Here is a 27,941-nt window from a genome sequence, read left to right as displayed (position 1 = left end):
AAGCGCTGGCCCGCGGGCCGGTAGCCGCCCTGTGATGGTGCGTCCTGGCTGCCACGTGAAGCAAAAGTAGAAAGCCGGCTGGTCGCAGGCAGATTCTAGGGAGCGAAGCTCAGCGGGCGGGAGCTGCCGGGCAGCGGTGGCCCCTCGGCCGCGGGAGACGGGCGGCTGCCCACACCCCCCCGGAGGAGATGAGAAGCTACTACGTTTACTCTGCCTGCTGCTCCTGGCTGCTCTCTGTAGCTGAGGGTGAGTCCTTTGGGGTCACTCCCCGGAGGCGTGAGGGGACGGGGCAGGGACCCGGCCATGGTGGCAGCGGCTGTGCAGTGTGGACGTGGCACGTGCAGGTTTCTAGTGTTGACAAGGGAGGGTGTCTTGGTGGGTCACGTGCACCCTGCATCCCCGTGGCATTCGGAACAGCTCGGGGATGGGGTGTGAGCCCTTCGCCCAGTTATCGTCAGATGACTCTCCCTTTGGCTAAGAGCATAAGCTCTGCCAGTCCAAGCCTGGTGTAGCCAGTGCCACACCCGTCAGAGCTGCAGCCGGACCTCCTTCAGGCGCCCTTGAAGGATGAAGTCCATGCAGAACGCAGAACAGAACAAAGCCGTTAGCTACGCAGTACCGACGAGCCCATGACAGAGAGGCACGAGCAGGTGACTCACCTGGACGTCAGCTGCTGCTACGTCCAAGCGCGGTTCAGTGGCAGAGCTGCTTTGTGGTGGGCTTTCCGGGGAGCTGCAACTGCTGGCGAATCCCCCTGGGCCGTCCCGGCAGGACCCGGGCCACGCGCTGGCCAGCGGGTCTCCTCTGGGCTGAGTCCCGTCCTCTCTGTGGGAGGCACCCTGGGGTCGCCATGACCGGTGGCTCGCTCTTAACCACACGCCTCTCTGGGCCCTTCCCCAGAGGACAGCGGGGACAGGACGGCCGAGGGGCTGCCTCTTCTAGGGGCACAGGCCTGGGGGGCCACCGGCTCTCTGCCTGGGTCTCATGTGGGCGGGACGGAGTCTCTTACCGCCCGCCCCTTCCAGCACTTCCTGGAAACACTTTTGGCTCCGAGGGGTGGACACTGCAGCCCCCGGGCAGGGTGGGAGTGCCCAGGACGCAGCCCGGGTCCCCCCTGAGCCCCGCCAGGCATGAAGTTAATCCGGGCAGTGCAGTTTCTGTTTTGATTCTCCTCCGGCGTTTTCACGTTTGTTGCATGTCCAAATTCCCCCCGGAACTGCTCTTCACATGACAGTAGCATCCACAGAGCGGGTGCCCTCCCCACATTTGGCTAAAAATACTCAGCTGATGAATTAAAACTGAGTCAGAGCGGCCATGGGGAAGTGGAACTCGAGCTCCTGGGACCTCAGCGTCTCGTGTGGCCCTGAGTCTCAGAAAGCTCCGCTTCCGCCCCGAAGAGCAGAGGCCGGGGAGGCGGGCTGGGGGCGTATCCCCACCAGCAGCAGGTGTCGCTCAGAGCTGCTGCCAGTGCCCGTGCACGTCAGACCCGGACGTGGAGGTGGGAGAACGTCCGCCACGAGGGCGGAGGCGCCGTCGGGACCGCTGTCAGGTGGGGCACACCCAGCCCGAGCCCTCCCGAGGGCCGCGGGCGTTGGGCAGAGGCGGCTGCTCTCAATAGGCTGCGTCTCGAGGGGCTGCAGGCAGTGAACCAAGGGTGGGAAGCTTCCCCGGGCAGGCGTGCCCAGCGCGGTCCTGCTGGCGCTGCCGTGTTTGCTGTGGTTCCCGGGAAGCGTGAGTGATATCAGCGAATAGCCTGGCAGCACGAAGGCTGTTTGCTGCGTGGGCGCGGCTGCTTCGCACCGGGCGCGAGATGCTTTTATGTGCTTTACGTGCTGTGCTGGCTTTTCTTTCCCCAGTGTGGGATGGGGAGCAGAGGAGGTTCAGTACCTGTGGGGTGTGGTTCTGCGATATAAAAACACGCATCTAAAACGTACAAAAGAGCAAGGAGAAGCGGCGAGGCCTCCTGGTTCACCTGCGTCTCTGCGGGTGGCCCCAGGAGAAAGAGGGTTCCGAGCCCCCGGCCCAGCGCAGGAACCTCCACTCGGGTCTGCCTGGCTCACCTGAGGGCGGCGGCCCCTCTGCATCCTGCCCCCCGGCCCTGGGGCACCCGAGCTGGGTGGGCAGCAGCAGAGATGCCCCCTCCCTGGCCGGCTGGTGCGGGGCGTGCGGGACCGGTGAGACTGACGGAACAGGAGCGGGAGGCTGCAGCCCCTTCCGTCCAGTCCGTGCACCTCTGCAGGCCCGGGGCAGGGCCAGGACGCTCCCTCAGGCCCCCGGTGCCCCTGGCCAGGCGCCCGCACAGGCTCCACCCTGTCCTCTAGCGGGTCCGGCCCCCATGCTCCTCCCCCGAGACCACCTGTCCCTCCCACGGTCCCCCCCCACCCCGCCTCACCATGAATCAGGCATCTCTTCTGAGCCCAAAACAGTTGGCCCAGTGTCTAAGTAATGTTTAGTTATGTCTGGTAGCACAAAGGTAAATGGTGTTTTAAAACAAAACATGTTGGCTTCAGAGAGTTTTTCTTTTGTTAACATCTTTATTGGAGCATAATTGCTTTACAATGTGCGTTAGCTTCTGCTGTATAACAAAGTGCGTCAGCCATATGTATACATATATCCCCATATCCCCTCCCTCTTGTGCCTCCCTCCCACCCTCCCTATCCCACCCCTCTAGGTGGTCACAGAGCACCGAGCTGATCTCCCTGTGCTATGCAGCTGCTTCCCACTAGCTATCTATTTCACATTTGGTAGTGTATACATGTCCATGCCACTCTCTCACTTCGTCCCAGCTTACCCTTCCCCCTTCCTGTGTCCTCAAGTCCATTCTCTACATCTGCGTCTTTATTCCTACCCTGCCCCTAGGCTCATCAGAACCTATTTGTTTGTTTGTTTTTTAGATTCCATATATATGTGTTAGCATATGGTATTTGTTTTTCTCTTTCTGACTTACTTCACTCTGTATGACAGACTCTAGGTCCATCCACCTCACTACAAATAACTCAATTTCATTCTTTTTATGGCTGAGTAATATTCCATTGTATATATGTGCCACACCTTCTTTATCCATTCATCTGTTGATGGACACTTAGGTTGCTTCCATGTCCTGGCTATTGTAAATAGAACTGCAGTGAACATTTTGGTACATGACTCTTTTTGAATTATGGTTTCTCTGGGTATATGCCCAGTAGTGGGATTGCTGGGTCATATGGTAATTCTAGTTTTAGTTTTTTTTTTTGTTTTTTTTTTTTGCAATACGCGGGCCTCTCACTGTTGTGGCCTCTCCCGTTGCGGAGCACAGGCTCCGGACGCGCAGGCTCAGCGGCCATGGCTCACGGGCCCAGCCGCTCCGCGGCATGTGGGATCTTCCCGGACCGGGGCACGAACCCGTGTCCCCTGCATCAGCAGGCAGACTCTCAACCACTGCGCCACCAGGGAAGCCCTAGTTTTAGTTTTTTAAGGAACCTCCATACTGTTCTCCATAGTGACTGTATCGATTTACATTCCCACCAACAGTGCAAGAGGGTTCCCATTTCTCCACACCCTCTCCAGCATTTGTTGTTTGTAGATTTTCTGATGATGCCCATTCTAACTGGTGTGAGGTGATACCTCATTGTAGTTTTGATTTGCATTTCTCTAATGATTAGTGATGTTGAGCAGCTTTTCATGTGCTTCTTGGCCATCTGTATGTCTTCTTTGGAGGAATGTCTATTTAGGTCTTCTGCCCATTTTTGGATTGGGTTGTTTGTTTTTTTGATATTGAGCTGCATGAGCTGCTTGTATATTTTGGAGATTAGTATTTTGTCAGTTGCTTCATTTGCAAATATTTTCTCCCATTCTGAGAGTTGTCTTTCGGTCTCGTTTTTGGTTTCCTTTGCTGTGCAAAAGCTTTTAAGTTTCATTAGGTCCCATTTGTTTTTTATTTCCATTTCTCTAGGAGGTGGGTCAAAAAGGATCTTGCTGTGATTTATTTCGTAGAGTGTTCTGCCTATGTTTTCCTCTAAGAGTTTTATAGTGTCTGGCCTTATATTTAGGTCTTTAATCCATTTTGAGTTTACTTTTGTGTATGGTGTTAGGAAGTATTCTAATTTCATTCTTTTACATGTAGCTGTCCTGTTTTCCCAGCACCACTTATTGAAGAGGCTGTCCTTTCTCCACTGTACATTCCTGCCTCCTTTATCAAAGATAAGGTGACCATATGTGCATGGGTTTATCTCTGGGCCTTCCATCCAGTTCCGTTGATCTATATTTCTGTTTTTGTGACAGTACCATACTGTCTTGATTACTGTAGCTTTGTAGTATAGTCTGAAGTCCAGGAGCCTGCTTCCTCCAGCTCTGTTTTTCTTTCTCAAGATTCCTTAGGCTATTCGGGGTCTTTTGTGTTTCCATACAAATTGTGAAATTTTTTGTTCCAGTTCTGTGAAAAATGCCATTGGTGGTTTGATAGGGATTGTATTGAATCTGTAGATTGCTTTGGGTAGTATAGTCATTTTCACAATGTTGATTCTTCCAATCCAAGAACATGGTCTATCTCTCCATCTGTTTGTATCATCTTTAATTTCTTTCATCAATGTCTTACAGTTTTCTGCATACAGGTCTTTTGTTTCCTTAGGTAGGTTTATTCCTAGGTATTTTATTCTTTTTGTTGCAATGGTAAAGGGGAGTGTTTTCTTAATTTCTGTTTCAGATTTTTCATCGTCAGTGTATAGGAATGCAAGAGATTTCTGTGCATTAATTTTGTATCCTGCAACTTTATCAGATTCATTGATTCGCTCTAGTAGTCTTCTGGTAGCATCTTTAGGATTCTCTGCACGTAGTATCACGTCATCTGCAAACAGTGACAGCTTTACTTCTTCTTTTCCGATTTGGATTCATTTCTTTTTCTTTTCTGATTGCTGTGGCTAAAACTTCCAAAACTATGTTGAATAATAGTGGTGAGAGTGGAAAACCTTGTCTTGTTCCTGATCTTAGAGGAAATGGTTTCAGTTTTTCACCATTGAAAACGATGTTGGCTGTGGGTTTGTCATATATGGCCTTTATTATGTTGAGGTAAGTTCCCTCTATGCCTACTTTCTGGAGGGTTTTTTAATCATAAATGGATGTTGAATTTCGTTGAAAGCTTTTTCTGCATCTATTGAGACGATCATATGGTTCTTCTCCTTCAGTTTGTTGATACGGTGTATCCCATTGATTGATTAGCATATACTGAAGAATCCTTGCATCCCTGGGATAAATCCCACTTGATCATGGTGTATGATCCTTTTAATGTGCTGTTGGATTCTGTTGCTAGTATTTTGTTGAGGATTTTTGCATCTATGTTCATCAGTGGTATTGGCCTGTAGTTTTCTTTTTTTGTAGTATCTTTGTCTGTTTTGGTTTCAGGGTGATGGTGGCCTCATAGAAGGAGTTTGGGAGTGTTCCTTCCTCTGCAGTTTTTTGGAAGAGTTTGAGAAGGATGGGTGTTAGCTCTTCTCTAAATGTTTGATAGAATTCACCTGTGAAGCCATCTGGTCTTGGGCTTTTGTTTGTCGGAAGATTTTTAATCACAGTTTCAATTTCAGTGCTTGTGATTCATCTGTTCATATTTTCTATTTCTTCCTGGTTCAGTCTTGGAAGGTTATACCTTTCTAAGAATTTGTCCATTTCTTCCAGGCTGTCCATTTTGTTGGCATATAGCTACTTGTAGTAATCTCTCATGATCCTTTGTATTTCTGCAGTGTCAGTTGTAACTTCTCCTTTTTCATTTCTAATTCTATTGATTTGAGTCTTCTCCCTTTTTTTCTTGATGAGTCTGGCTAATGGTTTATCAGTTTTGTTTATCTTCTCAAAGAACCAGCTTTTAGTTTTATTGATCTTTGCTATTGTTTCCTTCATGTCTTTTTCATGTATTTCTGACCTGATCTTTATGATTGCTTTCCTTCTGCTAACCTCAGGGTTTTTTTGTTCTTCTTTCTCTAATTGCTTTATGTGTAAAGTTAGATTGTTTAGTTGAGAGTTTTCTTGTTTCTTGAGGTAGGTTCTAAAAATAAAAACAGAATTTTCTAAAGTGCCCACGGTGGCCACCCCGGGACCGAGGCCCTCCCGCTGCCCCGCATGGCGGCAGAGCTGTGCGCCAACCCGACGGCATTTGTACCACGATTTCCCGAGTCACCTGCGACGGGAAGCTTGTTTTGGAAACAGCTTTAAACGCGTCATGACATCTGCCCCTCCTGAGGGATCTTCCCGTCGCCGCATCTGTCTCCTCCATTCGTTGTCCCCACTCTTGGGACCACCTTCCCCAGATGTGGATCCGGTGGGCCCGTGGGCGTCCCCATCTGGTGCGCCCTCGGTTCTCCTAAGCACCCCGCCCGGCAGCACCGCCCACCTGCTGTCTTCACTTCTGGGCTCCCGTCCGCAAGCCTCCTGCCTGGGACCTGAGCTGCCGCCCCCTCGGAACTCTTTCAGCCCTTCAGGCACACACAGCACTGGCGCAGGCTGGTCTGCACCCCACATCCCGGGTGAGGGCCGCCTTCCTCTGTGCCCCGTGGCCAGGGTCCTGCCACCCTGTGAACGGAGGGGATTGTGAGCCCCGGAGGGTGGGTCACCTTGTCCCGACCTCTCCCTTAAGGAAACTGAGACCAGCTCGGAGGTCAGATTTAGGATCCAGAATTCCCGAGACCACCGTGGTCCAGCCCAGAAAAGCCCGTGTCACCTCTCTACGTCCTAAATCCCACAACAAAAGCCCCTTTGTGCTTTCCAGGTGGCGGGGAGAACGCTGCTGCCTTTCCTCTGGGGGCAGGAAGGGCCCAGTAAGTCAGGCGTCCCTCCGAGCCCTGCACACCTGCCGTCCACTGGCTGAGCCCCCAGGGTGTCCCGGAGCCATGGGTGTCCTGGACCCACGGGTGTCCAGTGGACGGACCGAGCCTCGCCCTCACGCAGTGACATTGTATTAGCCTCAGGCCCAGCTGTGTTTGCTCTCTGCCCTGCGTCTGCTCCTCTCAGCCACCCCGCAGTTACTGGGTTTGTGACAGAAGTCGTTGATCTAGCAGGCGGGGCCTGGCCCCCTCCCGGTCCGTCTGTCCAGGTCGCAGCTTGTGCAGAACAAATGGCACATTGTTCCCGCTGCCCCGGAGGGTGGGGAGTGATGGGTGCAGATGAACACTCATCCCGGCCCCGCCCGGAAGGCAGGCGATAGTATCTGCAGCTCTTGTGTCTTGTTTCCAACGGGGCAGGAGAGTCTTCCTGTTTAGCTCATGGAGGTGGGCGGGGGCCGCCCAGCCAGGCTCACAGCCCTGCGGGCGGCACGTCTGCTCTGCGGCCCGCGGGAGGGGGTCCTGAGCCCCTCGTGCCGCCTTCCACCTGAGTGGTTAGGTGTCACTGGCTTCCGCTGGCCTCACCTCTGTCTGTCTTTCAGTCCTCGGTTCCCGTAGTCACCACGAGAGACTTTAGGGCACTCCCAGTATAACCCCCATGCATGTCACTGTACAGAATAAAAGTGAGGACTGAGCATTTCCCGCAGCCCTCTCTGGTCCCGCTGTGGGCAGCCCTAAAACGTCAGGGCTCATCCCTGCTGTGATTGGGAAAGGAAAGCATACGTGCCAGCACACGGGATGCAGACATGCAGTAAGACACAGAATCGAGTGGTGAGCAGAGGAAGGGGCAGCGTAGAGCTGGGGCGGGTGCGAAGGCCCGGCTGGGGCCCTGTGGGACGCGCGTCCGGGTGTATGCTGTCCCGGAGGGTGACTGGGCACCGGAATCGGGTTGTAGTCAGATGGAAGGGAAGCCAGAGAGACAGAGAAGCGGCCTGGCTCTGCCGCAGTCGGGCTGGGTGCGGATGGATCGTCTCTGATGCCGCGGGGATACGTTCGGCCCTGATTTCACGTGTCCCATCTCAGGCCGCCCACGAAAAGTGGTCAGAGCCCCCGGTGCCCTTGGCACTTGAACCCTACAGGCAAAGGTCAGACGGACAGAGCTGCATCCCGGTGCACGTCCCCGCCAGCCGCGGTCCCCCCATGGCAAGGAGCGCGGGTCGGAGGTGTGCGTGCTCAGAGCCCGCAAGGCGCCTGGCCTGGAGGCTGTGGCCGCGGGGGAGGCCCAGGGCACGGAGGGGGGGCCGTCGGCCGAGTGGTTCCAGCTGCAACAGCGACAAGCGCGCTCCCGGGAGACTCCGAGCATGGCCTCGTGGCGGCCTTCCGTGAGGCTGCCGCTGGACCGCGAGCCCACGTCCCCTTCCTCAGGCTCCCTGTGAACTCCGGGCCGGGAGGCCGTAAGTCATCCTGGGTTGAGGATGAAGAGACAGCCCTTCCGAGGGTCCGGAGCACGTGGACAGTGCTGAGGACCAGCGTGGGGTGCCCGTGGAGGGTGGGCAGGCTCCACCCGCCTTCCCAGGAGACTAGTCCAGCCGCCAAACAAAACCAGAATCACTGGAAGGCCTCGGGGGCGGGTAAAGGAATGGGGGTGGGGGCGAAGGAGCTGCATGCCTGGAGCCTGGGGCCAGGGCTAGACCCCCGACAGACCCTGAGGCAGGACGTGGGGCCGGGGGCCAGGTGGGGGCGGTTAGCTCCGGTTTAAGACTGGAGGGCGCCGGCTGCAGACTCGCTAGCTGGATGCGTGGACCGCGGTGCTTGCGGGAGCCGAGAGGTTGCCTGGGGACGAGCTGCCTGCGAGCCCTCTGCCCGGTGGCCGCCCACCCTCCTTGCGGGTCCCGCACACCTTCCTCGGTTCTCACTGCTGCGGCCATGGCTGGAGCTCGTGCGGGAGCCAGGGGACGCGGATGGCCGGCCGCGAGGCCTGCCGCTCAGGCCAGCTGCCCAGGCCTGCCCGTCGCTCCAGGAAAGCTGCTGCTTATCCTGTGACCGTGGGTGACCTTGGGGGCAGGGTGACGCGTTCAGCTTAGGAGAGCTGGGTGGGCGGGGCTGCAGGAGACGAGAAACGGGGCGAAGCGCTGGGAGCACCTTAAGCTAAGGGGCAGCAGCTGGGGGTGGGAAGGACCCGGGCTGCAAGGATCACAGGGCCTTAGAAGGACAGTGAGGACACGAGAGGGGGACAGGGAGGGGGACAGGGAGGGGGACAGGGGCCAACTAGGCCTGGAGAGGACTGAGGAGCGCTGTGTCCAGTTTCCCTGCTGCCTGAGGCTTTGCTGATCAGGGACACCTGCCTCACAGGTTGCCATGACGATGAAACAGGACCAGGTGGCAAGGTGGCCTCGGCAAACAAGGGCGCGCCTGTGAGTGAGGGATGGTCCCTCCCACGTTATCAGCAGCGGGTCGTGGCTGGAGAGGGTGGCGGCTTGGTTAGCTTGTCTTGCATCCCTGGGCAAGGAAGAATTAATACCAAGTGTCTGTAACTATCTACAGGACCAGCTAGGCGGGAGGCCGGGGTGCAGCCGGGGTGCACCCTGTGTGCTCAGAGCATGCCGCCGCCTATACCGTGTGCTAAACGTGTGCGTGTGAGCCAGAACGCTGTTGCGTTCGCTCACATATGCCCTGTTCACGCTGAATTCCGTGCCTGCGTGTCCTTCCAGCTAAGGGAGCCCCTGGAGGGTCACGGGGGAAGCTGGACCGCCCTTCGCAGTGGGTTTCTTCGGGGAACAGAGGCCCTGCCCCTGCCCGCTGCCTTTCTCTCAGGGCGTCCGCCTGGGGCCCGTGGTCGGCAGCCTCTGGCCTCCGGTTCCTGTCCGACCGTCAGGCCTCCTTCCCCGGATTCTCTGCACCCTCTCCTGCCCGCTGGTTCTTTCCCCATCTTGCGCTGGTCGCCCGCCTGTACTGCTGGGCAGAGCCGCATAAAATTGCCTTCTTTGTAGGTTGAAGAGGTTTGAATATCCGCAAACTCACCGAACCCTGCACCTGGGAGAGCGTTGACATCTTAAGCAAACACCCTCCTGGCCCAGCGGCCGGCCCTGGAGCCAGGTCCTGAGTGAGCTCACGGGCCTCGGACGCAGCCAACTCTGCAGAAGTAACCAGTGTCAGCCCATCGGGGCTGAGGTCACGAACCCCCCCACCCCCAGCTGGACACACCCGCCAGCCCGAGAGCCGAATGTCAGTGGCATCCGTGTGTGACTCTGGGCTCCGGCTCAGCTGTCCCCCAGTGTGACTCGTCATCCCTGGCCCAGGGCCTGTCCTTGAGGCTCTGCGGGGCATCAGCTACTGAGCCATCCCCAGAGACTGCGAGAAATGTCTGCGTGCCCTTTGGCCCCAGCTGGCCCGCACACCCTTCCTCACTCCGTGCACGGCCTACTCTTGAGAGCACAGCATCGGGTGGACGTGAAAACCAGGGGCCGAAGCGATGGTCCTAGAGCCGCCAGCACAGCGAGAGGAAAACCCCGGTGGCTTCCAGGTCTGTGGTGGAGCCTGTGGTCAAGGGCCACGTGGGGAGTGGGTGGGCACACAGGGACTGACGCGGAGCCCGAGGCCGAGGAGAGCCATGCGAGCATGGACCTGTGGCCCGGACGCCACCCCGAGGGCCTCTGGGGCTGCGGAGAGCCAGTGGGGGGAGGTGACTGCAGAGGGAGCGGCCTCCTCTTCACTCCTCTCCCGCCGAAGAGATGTTCCTTTCGTCATGCACCTGCCCTGGGCTGCCGGAGGTGTAGCAGGGGGCTCGGCCCTGGGGGGCGGCGGCAGACACAAGCTGAGGCGCAGACACGGGCACCCGAGCGCCGTGGATGCGGGAACAGGGCTGGCGGTGTGCCGACGTGTCAGTGGTGCCAGTGCCTCTCGGCTCTCTGGTCTTCGGGGTAGAGAGACCAGGAGCTGATTAACCGTGTGCAGTTTGCCCTGATGCTCCCCTGACCATGGCCCCTGGGGGAAGAGCAGCCCCCGGCCTCCTCTGACCCCTCCCACCCGACCCCACGCCTCAACGGCCGAGGCCGCACGTTTCCTGGATGAACAGATCACGTGTCTCCGAGTCGGGGATCTGGAGCGGACCGGTTTTAAAGGAGGGCGCGTGTTGTCTTGTGCACGCTGAAGCGCGGTGCCTGCTGGTTCTGCACAAGCACAGGGCGCGCGTTAGGACCCCACCCTCCAGACCTGTGGGCCTCGGCCCTCTCCTCGGAAGCCACGCAACCCAGCAGCGGGCCGGGCACGCGTCTCACGTTCAAGCACAGCCTGGAGCGGAAACGTTGGGGCTGGAGCAGGGCGCCCGCAGCTGAGCCTGTGAACCCAGAGCTCGTGGCCCAGCAGCTGGCTGAGGAGTGTGGCGACCTGCCTGAGACAGTGGCCTGGAGGTCGGGCCTTCGACCTTGACTCGGTCGGTCGGGAAGAGAGGACAGTGGGAGCAGGCGAGGCTGGACATACCCCGGGCGTGCACCACGACCTCCTGGTAAGAGCATGTCGGGCCTGAAGACTCCTTTCTCAGAACGGTCACCTCTCAGGCTGTCAGTCACTCACTCGGCAGGTGTCCACCACCATGCTGGATGCCCGAGGTGTCCCTGGGGCAGGAGGGGGCCGTTGTGGTCTCCGTGTCTCCGAGCGGTCAGAGGCCAGCCACCCTGAGCGTGATTCTGGAGGCCGTGCTCTGGGCAAGGACCCGCCTGAGGTGTGAGCCGCAGGCCGCGTGTCGGGGGACGTGGGCGAGGGCTGCCCAGGGAGGAGCTGGGCCGGCCCGGCCACAGGGGGCCTTGCCCACCACGCTGGGAGCTGCACCCCGATCTGCAGGAACGTCCGTGGGCCCAGCCCCTGGGCGGAGGGTGTGAGAGCTGTGCTCGCGGGACTCGTGTGCCAGCGCCAGCGGGAGGCCACAGAGGAGCTGTTCAAGGAAGACTTGGGAACCATCCAGCAAAGGCCAGGTCAGGCCCGGGACCACGTGACACACGACGGGAGCGCGGACGGGGCGCGCGTTGGCGGTGCCGTGACCGGTGCCCCCAGTGGCGAGAGCAGCTGGACTCCACAGCCTCCCCTGGGGTGAGCGGCCTGGGGCCCAGGCTGGGGGAGGTCACATCTGCCTCATTCCCACGATGGAGAGGACGGAGCCCTCGCTGCCCGTGGATGCACAGCCACAGGCAGTCCTGGTCCAGCCCGAGGGCCGTCCTCTCCAGGTGGGTCGGCTCCAGGCTGGGCTCAGCCCCTCGGGTCCTTCCTGCTGGAGATCTGGTCCTTGGGGGGCGGCCTGGCCTCCCCCTCCCCCGGGAGCGCCACCTGCAGAACCAAACTCTGCGTTTTAACGAGCTCCCCCGGGGGCCCCCCTTACCCTGCGGCGGCCGCCCCCCCACCCCGTCCCATTTTCCTTGTTCTCAGCCACCCCATTCCCCCCCCGCCCTCTGCCCCGTGCCCCAGCCCCTGGCGGCGGTGTTCTGAGGTCTGGCTGCCGAGGACCTGGGGGTTCGCCCCTGGGACGTCCTGGCCGGGTCCTGCGCCCCCAACCCCGGCCGTCCTGCCTCCCGCCCGCCCGGCTTAGGGAGCCACTGAGCGCGGGGGGGCCCCCCGCAGGGAGGGTCTGGACGGGCGACGGGGAGGGAGCCGGCGCTGTGCGAGCCCTGCCGCCGCCTGGCCGCACGGTTAACCGGCGGCGGGCAGAGCAAGGGAGCCGACCGCAGGCCCCGGGCTCGGGGACGGCAAACCCGAGGCCCCGGGGAGAGCCCGGGTCCTCGCGCTCCGGGCGGGCGGCGCGAGCATGGAGCCCGACCACGTCCCTTTGTGCGCCCAGCACGGGCGTTCCGGGCGGCCCGTCGCCACCTCCTGACGCTGCCGGCGGGCGACAGCATGACCTTAAGCCTCCTCTCGCTGCTGTCGCGGGACCTGTCCGCGCTGTGGCTGCTGCTGAAGACCCGCACAGGTGCGCGCCGGTGGGCGCCGTGGGGACCGTGCGCGACGGGGCGGGGCCCCGGGGGTCTGGCGCGGCGCCCACGCCGGACTCGGGACTTGTCCGCGGGGTCCGGGCCGGGTGGCGGGCGCGGAAGGCAGCCTCCCGGGTGGGCGTGCCGCGCGTCCCTCCCCCCCATCCTCATTCTCATCCTCGGGCAGCGCCTGCCGGGTACCGGGCCACAGTCGCCGCTCCGCCTGGAAGCTCCTTTGTTCCGGCTGCGGGAGACCTGCCGATGCTGGGGGGTGCCGGTGGGGGCTCTCCACGCAGCGGGACCGGGGCTGGACCGGCGGGGGGAGCACCGCGGGGCGGTCTGCAGCTCGCGCTCCTGTACCTGCCTGGCTGGGGGAGGGTCACACCCGTGGTGACCGAGAACAAAGAGCTGGGCCCGGGAGGGCGCCCAGTCTCCTGGGCTCGTTTCTAGGGACGAGGGTGCTCGCTTGGAAGTGGTTTGTCGTGAGTTCATTTTGCGGTGGGTGCTCCTGCTAAGGATTGACCAACAATGCGTTAGTCTTTTGTAAATTTTAATGAATCAGCCGCACCCTAGCCTTCAGTGCATGAAGTTTCCGGTTTTATAACGAGGTGACCCGAAGGTGAGACGAGGGAATCAGTGAGTTTCCTGATGGACAAGGCTCAGGACGGTGACAGCCTGGGTGGCCAGGTCGGAACACAAGCTGGTACACAGGGTGAGAGCGTGTGATTCACGCCTGAGGTGGCAGCAAGGTGACAAGGCTGGGATCCTGAAAGGAACGCTTCCTGGGGCTTAGAGCTTAGAGGCTCGCCAGTGGGCGGTGCGTTCCCTACCGAATGCTGTAGTCTTCCCTCCTGCGTGGACCTGCGTGGTCATCAAAGCCGCCCCTTTGTTTCCAAGCTACACTCCTGCTCTGATTCTTATCACGTTCCCTCAAAAATTCTAGGTGTTTTTCTAACACGTGCTTTATTTTTAAGATAAATGGGCTCTTGAGTGAATGTCCTGAGGCAATTTGGGGTACCTGAGGGGCGGAGGGCTTCTCCCTCAGTCTCTGGAAACCATCCACTGGTTTCCTACAGAAGGACGCGTTGGTCCAGTTTCCCAGAGCTGTTGGCACATGTGCTGGGACCTCTTCCTTGGTGTTGCTGGGGAACACTCCCAGGTGGCCCGTACCTGGCTCTGTAACCGGATGCTGACTTTTATGAGCGCCTGGTGTTTGCGGACAGGTCGCTGCACCTCCTTCCTCACTTCTGCTCCGGCTGCACAGGATGGGGGCCGGGGGGAGCAGTTGGCACCGGCCGAGCCGGCAGCTGGGCCCTGGGCAGATGGAATGGATGAGAGTCACGTGGCGAGGCCACAGCTCCGTCACCGCGTCCAGGGCAGCGGAGCCCACAGAGCAGGACAGCAGGGCTGAGCCACGCTCCCAGACCAGGGCCAGGGTCTCCCATTCTGTCCCTTCTGAAACCAGGGAGGTCGCCAGGTGTGCACGACCCACCGCTGCCCACCCCCAGCTCCCTCTCCGTCACCCCTCCTCCACCCCCTCCCCCAGCTCCCTCTCCGTCACCCCTTCTCCACCCCCTCCTCTCTCTGTCTCTGTCTCTCTCACTTGGTCTGTCTCGTCTGTCTCGCTGTGTCTGTGTGTGTCACTGTCTCTGCCCCTCCCCCGCAGTCCCTCTGTCTCTCTGTGTCTTTCTCACTCTCTGTCTCTGTCTCTCTATCTCTGTGTCTCTCCCCTGTCTCCTGTGTGTGTCCGGGGCTCCGCAGTCAAGCTCCGGCGGGGCAGCGTCCGTGGAGGGCCCAAGCCCCACTCTGCTCTGAGCCGCCCCGTCTGGCGATCAGGGACCCCGTCAGCAGGGACCGCCTGGGTGAGGCTCAGGGTGACATGCGCCCCCGTCCCTGTCGCCCAAGGCCCCAGCCTCCTCTGCCCTGTGCATCGTTGATTCTGTTTTTTGTGGGGGAGGGGTGTGTCTTGAGAAGGTTAATGCAGTTCCTTGTTTGGTCTCAGATTCGTCGAGCTGCGGACACTTAGGAAGTGGGATGAGCGTGTCCACCATCGAGGGGAGGGCTTGGGGAGCTTCTGGGGCCCTTGCAGGAGCGTGGTGTGGGTGTCGGGCCCGCTCTGTGAGGTGCTTTTCGAGGCAGATATGGACAGGTCCCCGGGGTTCTGCTCGCAGCCCCGCCTTCTGCCTTCGGAGCCAGGAGGGGCGGAAGGAGGTGGACGTCCCTGAGCTTTACGGACCTGCTGCTTTTTACTGTTGACACGTGGTTGTTTTAGAAAAGAGCTGTCGCACATCTCCTTCCTTTCCGAGCAGCAGTGGGCTCACACGTGTGTGTATCTGTGGTGTGTTCGTGAGACGTGTCCGACAAGCTGCCGGGGGCCCAGCGTGGCGGGAGACTCGACCCAAAGCCGAGTGAGGGTGAGGCCCTGCTGCCGGCGCGCTGCTCGGACCTGCTGGCTTTCACTGAACCCCGAAGTGCTCACGTGCAAAGAGGGCGTGGGGGGGGGGTGGCTTGAAGGGTGTGTGAGCTGCTGGCCGTCGGCCCCCCGGGAAGGCGTCACGTCCTCCACAGGCCCTCGAGGCACCTCCTGCGGCCTCTACTTGGTGCGTCCTGCGGGGAGGCCGGGCCAGAGTGACCCCAGCCGCAGCCCCCCTCCCGGTCATCTCCAGGGCCTGGAATCCCATCTGGACCGTGTCCCTGATCCCTGTGGAGGCCCCGCCCAGCCGGGATGAGACGCAAACAGCACGAGGGCAGGTTCCACCTAACTGGGCGCTGAGAGTCGCTGCTTTTGGAGCAGGCAGGAGCCCGAGGGACTTCCAGCACAGCTCAAACGGAAGCGGGGGGCCTGCCTGGCGGGGACTGCTGTTCTGCTCTCAGACCCGCTCTTTCGCGGGGACGTGGGCCGCTGGGTGCATGTTTAAGTGGCAACATTAACTCATCAGGCAGGTGCTCTCGGGCCCAGGACGCCCAGGAGGAGGAAGGTTTGGAAAGGACTGACCCTCAGGCCCTGGGCGGGGGTGGACTTTCGGCCGGGGGAGGAGCCGTGAGGCCCAGGAGAGGGACGCCCACTGTCTGGCCCCGGGGCTGCTTTGTGGGCCCGGCCTGCAGATCCCCCGCCCCTTTCCAGCTTGGCCGGGCTCTGGGGGCTCCCAGGAGCCATGGGGAGCCGGTGGGTGTCAGCAGTTCTGCCCACTGCGTCGTCGTAACCTTGGGCCTTCATGTGTGACGACCTGCCTGGTGGGCCGGCCAGGCTCGGGAGCCGGACCCTGGCAGGGTTTGCCCGGTGCTGCGCGGGGACGGGGGTCACTAGGATGAGCGTTGTTGGTAATAAAAGGTCCACGGAGATTCTGTTCCGTGCCAGCCCACACCCGATGCCTGAGCTTGGAGGCTGTAGCCCAGGCCCCTGGCTGCCCTAGTCCTCCCCGACCTCTCACCTGGCCCGCCTGCCGCCTGGCTCCCTGCTGGGTGTGTGAACCACCCTCATCCCTCCAGCCTGCTCTGGGCACTCAGGAGTCGCTGCGCAGAGTGACGTGTAGTAAATTAACCTGCTTGCGATGTGGCCACGAGGCCTCCTGCTGGGCTTCCACCCACCCCCCCACCCCCGTCCTGCAGGTCTGATTCTAGTTCATCAGGGCCCTTCTCTAGGGAGGCCTCGCGCAGGCAGCCCGACCCCGCTTGGAGCTCCATGGTGTGGATGCAAAGGAGGCCCTCGCCATGGCAAGGGGGCCCCTTCCGGGTCCTCTACGGGGCCCAAGGCCCCTTGGTCCAAGCGCACATCCCAGGCCCCAGCCCGGTGCCCACCCTGACCCCAGGGTGAACCCGGCCGTCCGAGCACGCGGCCGGACCCCAGCTCCGCGACCCGGGTGTCTGTGGGTCGGGCGGCAGAGACGGGGGCTCCGGTCTGGGGGCGGGCGGCCTGCTCTGGAGACACGTGAGCCGCCGCGCACGCGGCGGGGGTGCCGGCGCTCTGGGATCAGGCGCTGGGGTGGCCCCAGCTGAGCTGAGACGCAGGACGGGCAGGCCGGGTGGAGGGTCCTAGGTGGAGCTGTGCCTCGGAGCAGGTGCGGGAAGGGAAAGCGGGGTGGGGCCGTCCCACCCAGAACCCGCCTTTCCCTGTGGGCACGTCCCTGCTCTCGGTAACGGCAGCAGAGCCAGAAGAAACGGGAGAGGCTGAGGGGTGGATGCGGCCCTTTCCTGGCCCGACCTCCCCGAGGTGCAGTGCGGCCAGGTGCCAGGTCGCACACTAGCAGCAGTTAAACACCCACCGCATGCCAGACGCCATGCTGCACGTGTGCACAAGCTTCCCCAGAGCTCGATGCCGCAATTATCCCGATTTACAGACAAAGAGACCAGTTCAGAGAGGTTAGGTAACACACCCAAGGTCACACAGCTCCCGCCTGCCTGTGGAGTACTGGTCCACCGCCCAGGAGACCAGGGACCCTGCACATAACGGGTGGTGATTCTGCAAAATAGAACACGGCCTCTGGACCAGGAGGTGCCCAGGGGCCAGAGCAGCTCTGTGTGAGCCTCGGGGACAACGGACCGTCCTTGCTCACAGGTGGATGCAGGTGCGCGTCTGCCCGTTCACCGAGGGCAAGGTCATTCTCCGCTCCGCCCACAGCTTCAGACCTTAGAAGATCTCGGGCCAGAATTCTCCTTGGGGGCTTCCCTGGGGGCGCAGCGGTTAAGATCCACCTGCCAACGCAGTTTGTCTGACTGCGGGGCCCTTGTCTCCCCGACTGGGGAGGGGCTCTGCCAAAGGTGCAGAGAAGTGAAGGTCTGGAGCCCCCCACTGTGAGTGGAGCCCCTGGGAAAATGTTCCGTGCTGGCGTGAGGGCCAGTGGGTGTGAGGGTCGCTTATGCGCTGATGCAGGTCACTGATGCGGGTCGGGGCAGGTCTCCGCGTGCTTGGCGAGCTGCCTGGAGCCTGTGTTAGAGAGGATTCTGAGGCCCGCTAGGGCTCAGCCGTCTGCCATCGGCAGGCGGTGCAACGTCTAAGCCAGGTGTCTGCCATGCCCTGCGTCGCCCGGGACGTGGCGGAGGTGATGTAGTTGACACCCTACGGGACAGGGTTCCAAAAGCTGTTTTTTAAGAAGTTGTTTGTAGCTCTGAAACCGCCAAGCGTGGGGCGTGAATATCCACGAGCCAGGCTGTGAAACGTGCGTGCAAGCTTCGTATCCGGGGCCCCTGGCGTGGGTGTGGAGCGTGCGCCCCAGGGCCCAGCTGGCTGAAGCTGCTGCCCAGGTGGTCTCTTCTGACGTCCAGAACCTTCACAGAACGGGTGTCGGTGAAGGGGCAGATGGAGACGCGTCCGGGGAGCCCTGGCCTCTGATTGGCTGTCCAGCGCACGGAAGGAGGGTCTGATCAGCGCCAGCCCCGCGGGCGGGTGGCCTTGAGAAGCCCGCACTCGTCTGAGGTCGACTGAAAAGGCCATGGCCGGCGGGGCAGGGCGGGATGAGGGTTCTACGAGAGCCTCGCCGAGGCCCCAGCGGTCATTCCCACGCAGCCTGAGCTGCAGACACGACGCCGAGTGGGCCGTGGCCTCGGAAGATGCAGGTCTGCAGCCTGGATGGCAGGAGGCCGCTGGGCCTCGTCTGCACAGATGGTGCCCGCTGTGGTCGCCCAGGGCCTCCCGCGGCTCTGCTCAGGGTTTGTCCCTGGTGCCCACGCGGAAGAGCTCCCACGGCGCCAGCTGGGCCCTGGCTGGTTCCCTGAGCTCCGCCGGGGGTGCCTGGGAGCCAACCCCTCTGCTGAGGATGGGGCTTCCCTGAGCACGAGTTTGGTTAAGCATCTTCTCACATGGGGCCTTTTATTTTAAAATACATAAGGATTCACGTCTTGAGATCAGGAAATCGGGGAGAACAGGGATGAACTGAGTTAACGACGCATCGTACGTGACGTGAAATGTTTGTGCCTAATCCAGTAACGAGTGACTTGTTAAAAATACCCAGGGTGACCTGTGAGGGAGGATTCAGCCCAAGTGAGTGTCGATCTCCAACACCCGGAGGGCTGAACCCCAGAGCCGTCCCGTGGACTACAGGTTGCCATGGAGATGCCTCTCCCGCCCGACCAGGGACTTGGGGAGCTGATGGGTCCCTGCCTGTCTGGAGCCCCAGGCATCCTCGTCCCCCAGCTTGGAGTCGCCTCTTTGCGGCCATCCCTCCGCACACGCTCTGCTCTGGTTTGGGGCTTCCTGGGTGGGGTCTCGGTAGACTAGGAATCCCACCCACGCGGGATGGTGAGGCCACCCCACGGACTCTCCACTTCGGACTCTGAAAGGGCATCACGGGTGTATTTTGACAGAAAATAAACAAAAGCCTCGGGTGTGGATGTGCAGCCAGATATAAACAAGGAAGAGAATTAGCTCGTGACGGACTTAGTGGACTTTGCGGCCCAGGGCCTCTTGCCAGCTGCCGACCCCTCCGTCGGAGCCCTTCTCAGGCTCCTGTCCCCCCTTCAGCAAGGCGGGGACCAGCCTCGAACACGAACGCCAGGCTTCTGCACGCGCCGCGGGCTTCCTTGACCCAGACCCTCGCCACCGGGACATGGATCTTCAGGGTCCACGCGCCCTGCGTCTCTCGAGCCCCAACCCTGCACGTGTTCTCGGCCCGAGCAGCGCTGGCGTGCGTGGTGCCGCTCGGAGGCCCTCCCCATGGGCAGCGCGGGCCAGATGCAGCCTGCTCCGCACTGTGAAATCCTCGTCCTAAAAGAAAGAAAATATGCGAGTCAGTTTGCCAGAGGAAGGAAGTTTGCTGCCGGAGTCTGATTGTGTTAAGATGAAACGGTGTGAAGATAAAAGGGTGGTGCCCCTCCCCCGGACTCTCCGATTGCTGCGCAGACCAGGACTCAGGGGACCACTTCGTGGCCAGAGATTCCAGTGGTCGATGTTTCTTCCCCTTTGTCCTCATGTAGAACTGAGCTGGGTCCCCGCACCGCTGAGATGTCGTGAGCTCAGCGAGGGGTCATTCCCTCTGGCCTCTGACAGGGAGCGGGCCTCTGTCCCCTGCGGTGCTCCGGACAGAGCGACACTTCCAGACGGGCTCCCAGAGCTGGTGCCAGAGGGACCAGGTCAACCTGCAGACCCCGCCCCCGGCCCCCACCCTGCAGGAGTCGGAAGGGAAGCGCTCTCCTCTCCCCACTGCACCCCTCCCGTCTCAAGAGTGACTCTGTGCTGGGTAATTGCCTGGAGTCTCCGCTTACGTCTGGGCGACAGGAAAGTCGTTGTCGGGTGGTTATCTGTGGGGCATTGTGTGCACACAGAGCGGGTCTGTGCAGGAGCTGGGCCTCCCCTGACCCTGACCCTGACCCTGACCCGGCGGGCAGGGCGACCCCACTTCCCGTCCCAGACCTCAGACGGGCCAGGCCGGGTACCTCCACTTCCTTCTCAACCGGCCAGCACCTGCCGCTCGAGTGCAGGATGAAATATCGTGGACGAGGCCCCAGCCTTTGAGGGAGAAAGAGCAGTGCGTGCCTGACGCCGCAGCGCCTGCTGTCCACGGAGGGCGCGTGACAAGCACCATGTGCCTCGATGGCAGCCGGAAACTGCTCGGTTATTCTCAGCTCTCTGAGGGGCGGCCAGTGACCATTTAACACGCATGAGGTTTTGTTCGGTCCATTTGTCTGAATGGACCTCGTGTGCAGAGTAACCCGACCTTCAAACCTAAATTGGGTCATTTGCTCTAAGGCACAATATTAGGTTAGTTCTGCCCCAGAAGATTCATGGGTGGTGGGTTCTGGGGCGCGGCTGCCGTGGTGAGGGGTCTGCACCCGCGGGGCCCGCAACGGGCAGAAATTCTGGGACCAGCCTGTGTGCAAGTCAGAGCGAACTTTGCCAGATTAGCCAGATTCCACGTGAAGCTCTGAGGAGTCATCGTCTGTCCGTTCAGCACGAGTTCTCTGGGCTCCTGCCCTGGGAGTGGGCCGGCTGGTGCCCTCCGCGGGGGTGCAGGGTGCTGTGAGGCCCCCGCCAGGCTAGGAGGCGGAGAAAGACACCCCGAAGAGGTGGCATCTCGGTAAGACATCTTGAGTAGGATTGGACCAGGAAACAGGGATGGGAGAAGCATCACAGAGGGGCAGCCTGTGCAGAGACCCCGGGCCTGGCAGGACCTCGGCTGGTCGGGGAACTCGAAGCACGTCGGGGCGGCGGCCCCAAGCGCGTCCCTCTGTGGAAGCAGCTTAACATGGACGGTGGTCCAGACAGTGAGAAAGGGCAGGGATGGTCAGGGGTAGCCGCCGTGCCCCTAGTACGTGGGGAGCCGCCTGCCGTCCGGGGGAGCTGGACACGGAGGGCAGACAGCTCTGGTGTCCACGGCGAGCTCAGGAAGGAGGAAGTGTGCTCGTCGGAGGGGCCACGTGAAGGCCCTGCCGCTCGGAGCTGCTCGAAACCAGGTCTGAGAATCTCTGCAGAAATGCCCGTCGGAGTCTCAATGTGGTCCGGGGGGGTCTGCGAGCTGAGGGCAGCCCTGCGAGGCCTGAGGAACTGCCCGTCCCAGCGTCCACGCCGGTCAGGGGACTTGCCAGCTAGCAGCGTCCGTGCTGTTTTCTGCAGCCCTGGGCGTCTCCTTTCCAAGCTTGAGGGCGACCCCACTTCCCTGGGGGTCCGTCTCAATGACGCGCTTGTCCCCGGCGGGCAGAGGCCGGATTTGAGGAGAACAGGGTCCATGCTCGACAGTGTGGGCAGCATAAAGTCTGGCCTCCCAGCCTCCAGTGCAGCTGCCCGTCCATCGCACCTGACATGTGTTCTAAATAAATGAGGTGTGACGGCCATAAACCACCTCGTCTGGAATTTAAAACATTTCAGGTTTTCTTTTAGCACTTGTTTCCAGCCCTGTTTTTCTCCCACAAAAGAAAGCCACTGGTGAGACGTTTCCCTGCACAGGGGAGGTGGCATGGCCCCGAGCTGCCCGTGGAACCGGCAGAGTCGTGGCCTCTGAGTTTTCTGAGTGTGACCCGTCATTCGGTCCCTGACCCTGAACGGGCTGCGGCTGTGTCGGGATGAGTGGACACGGCCCCCGTCACGTCCTCGTCAGCACCAGGCAGAGTCACGGGGCAGCCAGCCATGGGTCTCGGCAGTTCCACAGATGACAGCCGGGATCTGGGGACCCGCCTGTGCGTTTAATTGTGCCACCTGCCCACGCTCACTGGTCTGCAGGACGGAGGCTCATCCGCTCGGAGGGCGTTCCACTGTCTCCGTGACCTGAATCTCCAGGCCCTGGGGGCCGGGGTCTTCTTCTGGGTGTAGGAGAGCTGACTCTTAAGCCATTTGTGAGTTGTAGTCTCTGTGGAGAAGTTGTGTCAACACTGAAGGCTGCAGACTCTCCAGGACACCCGGGTCTGGAGACACGAGACGTGGGCCGTCACTCACGTGGTACCAACCTAGCAGCAACTAGAGACACAGGTCCGCAAAGGCCCCCCAGCAGCCCGGCCCTGTGGCCACCTGCTGGTGCCCCCGCATGGACCCAGACCCTGGCCGTGTCCGGGTTCCACCAGGAGTCTTGCTAAACCTTTTGTTTCTGGTCAACGCCTCCAGGCTGTGACTGGGTCACTCGGGGCCCTGATCTAGGACTTGTGGCTGTCGGTACCGGGCTCAGCGCCCTGCTCAGGGTCAGTGTCAGGCTGGGGTGAGGCTCCAGGCATGTATGTCTGAACCCACTGCCATGGCCAGGTTTCCACTCTGACCAGTGGGTTGTTGCATAGACAGCAGGCGAGAACCCCAAGGGTGGCCCAGCCACTCCCAGGACGTCGGTAGGTGCTCTCAGACCAAAGAGTGTCTGCTCCCCCAGCAGTCATCTCAGGGTCAGTCCTCCAGCTCCGGTCCTGGCCCACTCCCCCCACCTCCCCTCTGCCTGCCGGTCCTTCTCTGTCCCCCTCTGTCCCTCCGTGTCCCCCTCTGTCCCCCCGTGTCCCTCCCTGTCCCTTCCTCCACTCCCTCCGCCTTTCTCTGTGCTTCTGACACACACCACGCTTTAAATACTGATGAATCACTCAGCGCACAGCTTTCTGTGCTCTGCGAAACAAAGGTTTCTCTACTGGAAACTGGAATCCCTTTCTCCAGGCCCGTGACCGCTGGACCCTCGAGTGTCTGCGGTGGGGCTGACCCAGACGTAGCTCGGGAGGCCATTTCCTCCAAATGACAGCGTGTTTCCGTCTGCTCTGCTCTCCCCGCAGATGAAATCATGCACCACGACATCAGCCCGCTCTGTGCTGCCGACATCCAGGACCAGCTGCAGAAGCGCTTTGCGTACCTGTCTGGTGAGTGCGAAGGCCAGGCTGTGTGACGCGGGCGGGGGAGTGTCTGCTCGCCAGGCGGTCGGCCTCCTGGCCCTCCGTGACCGCGTCGTGGGGCCTGGGGACAATCCGTGCGGTGCGGCCCGCCCCCCATTGCACCGATGCCTGTGATGAGGGCAGCTCAGAGCCGGCAAATGCCGGCCAGGGGCCAGCTGGGTCCCCAGGGGGGCGTGGCCCGGCTGCTCCTGGCTGCGGTCTCCTGGATTCCAGAGCTCTCCTGGGACGGGGAGGAGGTGCAGGTGTGGCACAGTCGCCCCCGTGCAGTGTCCAGGGCCTGGGCTCTGGCTTCTGTGGCTCCGCCTTCTGGGAGAAGCCCCTGGGGCGCCACCGACAAGGGCGAGGGGCCGGCACTGCCCACAAGCCTGTCCTGGGGTCGCTCCGTATCTCCAGCCCCTGTCCACCTGCCACCTCCCCTGGGATCCGGGCTCTGTCTCCAGCCTGCAGGGACATCTTGCTGCCCTATCCGGCCGGCCAGGGTGCTGGTGCCTCGGGCCCGCAAAGGCCGTGAGCATTGCGCGAGAGCAGTGCCTGGAGCAGGGCGGCGCCGCTCCGCCGGGCAGGCCTGCCCCCCGAGGCTCGCTGTGCTGTCGGTCAGGGGCCCGAGGTTGAAGGCCCCCTGCTCGCAGCCCTTTCCCCTGGCCAGCAGGTTGGGGTCTCTCCTGAGCTCCGAGAGCCAGTCCTGCGCCCCCGGGCTCCCCTGCCCACCCCTTGGTGCCAGGAGCTGCTCCCCAGGCCGTGCCCTGTGTGGCTCAGGCCCACCTGCCCCCCTGCACATGGACCCGCGGTGTCGCTCGGGGGTTAAACCTCGAGGCCTGAGCCCCCTGAGCAGGAAAGCTGAGCCTCTGAGGTCTGTCAGCGGAGACGGCCTCCTGCTGTTCCTGGGGGGGCACCGCGAGGGGCGCCCACCTCATGGAGGACGGAGAGAGAGCGGGGTGTCCTTCTGAGAAACCAAAGTCCCCAACAGGACAGGGTCATGACCTTGACCTTCCTTCAAGTCTTCACCCGCTGCCCTCAGGAGGAGACCCCAGGGGGGCCCTGACCCCCAGACACACCTCCTGTTATTCAGAGGCCGCCGGGTGCTCGGGGAGGGGGTTTTGCGGAAGTAACCACGGCCCCAGCTCGGCGGCTACAAGGTCACTGACCACTGGGCCTCACAGGCCCCAGGTCCCCCAGCACACGGGGGGCCAAGGACAAGGGAGCTGATGTGACCAAGATACCCTACCGCCGGCCTGGGCTATCGGGGGTGTCTGGAGGAGGGTAGGCGGCCGAGGGGGGCAGAGAGCGACCCCAGCGCTACAGCCACGGGAGGGGGTTCCGCCAGCATCTGAGGGAGGCTGGAAGGTGACCCCGGGCTCAGGCGAGCCCACAGACGGGTGGCAAGGCCCTGAGCTGAGGACCACCAAGCCCGCCGCCATCCCAACCTGCAGGGCGCGAGCCGACGGGCCGGGTTGGTTCACGTCGTCAAGTCTGGGAATTGGTTAGAAGACAACACATCCCGAGCTTCAGCGTCTGGAACAAAGCTGGAGCGTCCTGGGTTTTTGCGGACACCCCGTGCGGGTTGGCCAAGCAGAGCCCGGGGCGGAGGTGGCCCTCGTCCTCTCCATCCCTCCCCCACCCGCCAGGACACCCGGGTTGCCCGCCTCCCAACGTGAGGACACCCTGGCCAGTTATCACGGTGCCCACTGCCTGCCCTGGACCAAACTGCCGTAACCTCCTGCCGGGGTGTCCGTGTGCGAAGGTCGGGGTGGCTGGCTTCGCAGCCCAGCACCGCTGACACTGGGGGGACGGCTCCCCCGTGGGGCTGTCCCACATTGTAGGACGTAGAGCAGCCCCACCCACTGGAGGCCAGCACCCCACAGAGTGACGACCAGAACTGCCCAGATGCTGCCAGTGGACACCAGAGCAGCTGGTGTGGACAGAGTGAGAGGTCTTCAGGGGTCAACCGGGTCTGCCCTTGTAAGGGGCCCCAGGTGCTCGCCTGTGTCAGGCTGTCTGCGGCCGGCTGCCTCTGCTAGTTCACTGCAGACCAGCCTTGAGAGTCACGCGGCATCACTTCTGCCACCTCGGATGGGCCAGGCCAGCCTCGGTTCGAAGGGAAGAGGGAAGGACCCAGCCCCGGAGGAGCAGAGGTGGCCACCTCCTGCCGCGCAGGGCACCGGCTGGCAGCAGACCATGCCTGGCCTCACCTCCTGGCCTCTGCACTGCCGCCCAGGTCGTCGGTGGGACAGCTCGGCCCAGAATCCCAGCCTGCATCTCCACGCCTGCCCTCCCGACTGCCTGGCCCTGGGGAGCCGTGCTCACCTTCCCAGATCCAAGGCCACTGCCTCGTTTTCCCTCGGGAACTGTGTCGGGTGCGCCTCCCCTGGGAAAAGTGCCCCCCCCTCCCCGCCGGTTCCACCTGTACCTCCCCACACACGGTGCCGAAGGGATGACTCCCATCAGACAGGAACTGTCTATCCGAAGTCGCCACAGGGCGCCCAGGCGGTTGGGCTGCAGCCTGGTGGCACGTGCAGTGTTTAAATGCTCTTCACGTCACCTGTGGAGCATGGAAAACGTCCACGCCGTCAGGAAGGAAGCAGGATGCCAGCTTTCTGTTCAGCGCGGTCCGTCACACACAAAAGCGCACGGAAGTGGGTTTGGGAGGAAACGTGCTCCCACGGTGCTCCGGCGGCGGCAGAATAGCGGGTACCTGCTTTAGCTCATCACCTCATTCCAAATGTTCCCATCGATAGCACACATTTCTCTCATAATAGAAGACATGGAAGGGACTTCCCTGGCGGTCCGATGGTTAAGACTTCGCCTTCCAGTGCAGGGGGTGTGGGTTCGATCCCTGGTCAGGGAGCTAAGATCCCACATGCCTGCGGCCAAAAAAACAAAACGTAAAAACAGAAGCAATATTGTAACAAATTCAATAAAGACTTTAAAGATGGTCCACGTCAAAACAAAAAAAAAACCCAAAACACGGAAAGTGAGTTTCCTTCTGGAAAATGACTGTCCTGCCGACACCCGGGAGCAGCGCCCCCCGTGCTGAGTGCAGCTGTTCTCTCTCCCCAGGTGGGCGGGGGCAGGACGGCAGCCCCGTCATCACCTTCCCCGACTACCCGGCCTTCGGCGACGTCCCCGACAAGGAGTTCCAGAATGTCATGACCTATCTCACCAGCATCCCCAGGTGCGTGTAGACGGGTCACTCTGTTTCATTACAAGCAGAACTGGGTCCGTCCTTCAGAAAGGTAGGGAGACCTCCTCCGAGCCCACGGCCACGCTGGGCGGTGTGGCACCCAGGAGCCGAGGGGCGGGGGGGCTGATGCTGCCTGGGGATCCCCCCTCGGAAGGGGTGAGGCTGCCGACCTCCCGCCCAGCAGACGAGCGGCTGCCCCGCTCAGGCACTGGGGGCATGGGTGCCGTCAGACTCTCCCTCTGTCGGGTTTCGGAAGGCAGGTCACAGCTCGGTGAATTAAGTCTAATCTGGGAAACAGACCCGACAGCGAGTTTGACCGCCCAACACCTGTCCTACAGAAGGTGCTGGTCAGTGTCGTCCCGTCAGCACCGATCAGTGCCGGGGGGAGGGGGAGGCTGGGGGAGATCCTTCCAGATGCCTGCGGGGTGGAGGTGTTAAGCTGGGGGAGCCCTCCCGATGGACGTGGGTGGTGAAGGTCACTTGGCAGAGGGAGCTGGACGACGCGCCCTGGGTCCCGCGGGGCGGGGGCTCTTGTTAGGGTTGGCTTATGGTGGCCACCATCTCCGTCCTTCTCTGTACCCAACTCGCTGGCCAGGCTCTGGGTGGCCGAGCTGAGGCGGGAGGTTCAGCCACTGTCCTGGGAGTGCGTAGCCTTCCTTGAGGGCCCCTCGGGCTGGCCATGCGATCCTGCAAACATCTCCATTTGTCTTCTCCCTTGAAGTTACAGCCAGGAAGTCCACGGACAAGGCCCCTGGACCGCGGGGGACGATGCTTGAGTAGGTTCAAGGGTCTGGAGAGTGGCGGGAAGGTGGATGCCGCCCGCGTGCAGCGGCACAGGGGGTGTCCTTGGGGGAGGGGGACCCGGCACGGTGGGTCCAGCTCTCGGCGTGCCCAGCAGTGAGGCGCAGAAAAGCCTCACAGCCTTGGCGGTGGGACACCGGGGACAGGCCAGCAAGAGGAAGGGCAGCTGCACTCAGCACCGGTGTCAGGCAGTCTGGTGACTTAACAAGAAGACGGCGGCTGTTGGTGGCTGACCGTGGGCCCCCCCAGGGGTCTCACTGGCCCTCCGGGAGGCGGGCTTGTGGCCAGCTCCCCCGCTCCCCTCCATGACATCTCCCAGGGGTGGGCGTTCCACGTCCAGGTGAGGCGTGGCCCTCCTCCCCCACCCTGTGAGCCCCCCAGCCCATGCCTCTTGTCCCCGCCGTGGCCGTCTTTTCCCCCATCTCCCGTGGTCCCCAGGCCTGTCTCAGACCAGGCAGTGGAGCTCACAGTGCAGTAAGCCTGCCCGGGGAGGGGTCCGAGGCACAGTTCTCAGTCTGACACCCATGAGCCGTGACAGAGGCCGCCTGCGCTCCGCGGAGGTTTCTGCCCATCTCCGTGGCCGGGGGGTCAGGGTCGGATGACTCAGAGGCATCGGCGAAGGCAGGCGGGTTCTGCACGCGTCCAGGGGCCCGGAGACCCCCGCGGCCTCCTTGCTGCCACCTCGTCTCTCTGTCTCTTCCCGCTCCGGCCCCTGCATGGGGACGTACGGGCCGAAGTCCTGCGTTGGGGGCTGCCGTGAGCCTCTCCATAGCTACGGGCACGGCCCTGCTGCCCCAGCCGAGGCGGCGGCCGGCCCTGGGCTCGGCGGTCGGCGGGCGCCGTTGCCACAGCGACCGGACCGCTCAGTGCAGGCTGAACAAGGGCCCTGGGGGCGCTATATGTGGCCTCCCACTGCCCACCTGCGATGGTGCGGTG

General features: G+C 61.7%; 1 protein-coding gene across 12 annotated transcripts in view; it reads left to right on the top strand.

The window, feature by feature from the left end:
- Positions 1 to 27,941, top strand: part of MCF2L (MCF.2 cell line derived transforming sequence like) — a 124,106-nt gene that overhangs the window by 51,836 nt on the left and 44,329 nt on the right. For 10 of the 12 annotated variants that reach the window (XM_049701269.1, XM_033435010.2, XM_049701268.1 and 7 more), the window contains 2 exons: positions 22,907 to 22,990; positions 26,081 to 26,195. In XM_049701269.1, the coding sequence (XP_049557226.1) occupies positions 22,907 to 22,990; positions 26,081 to 26,195 (199 nt within the window). Of the gene's footprint in view, positions 1 to 9,759; positions 11,871 to 12,479; positions 12,742 to 22,906; positions 22,991 to 26,080; positions 26,196 to 27,941 lie in introns of those variants that run through there. The other 2 variants (XM_033435011.2, XM_049701271.1) reach the window with 2 other exon arrangements.

The sequence above is a fragment of the Orcinus orca genome, chromosome 18 (genome assembly GCF_937001465.1).
Source record: "Orcinus orca chromosome 18, mOrcOrc1.1, whole genome shotgun sequence".
Lineage (NCBI taxonomy): Eukaryota > Metazoa > Chordata > Mammalia > Artiodactyla > Delphinidae > Orcinus > Orcinus orca.
The sequence above is the reverse complement of the archived record's forward strand: the minus strand, read 5'-3'. Positions and strand labels throughout refer to the sequence as shown.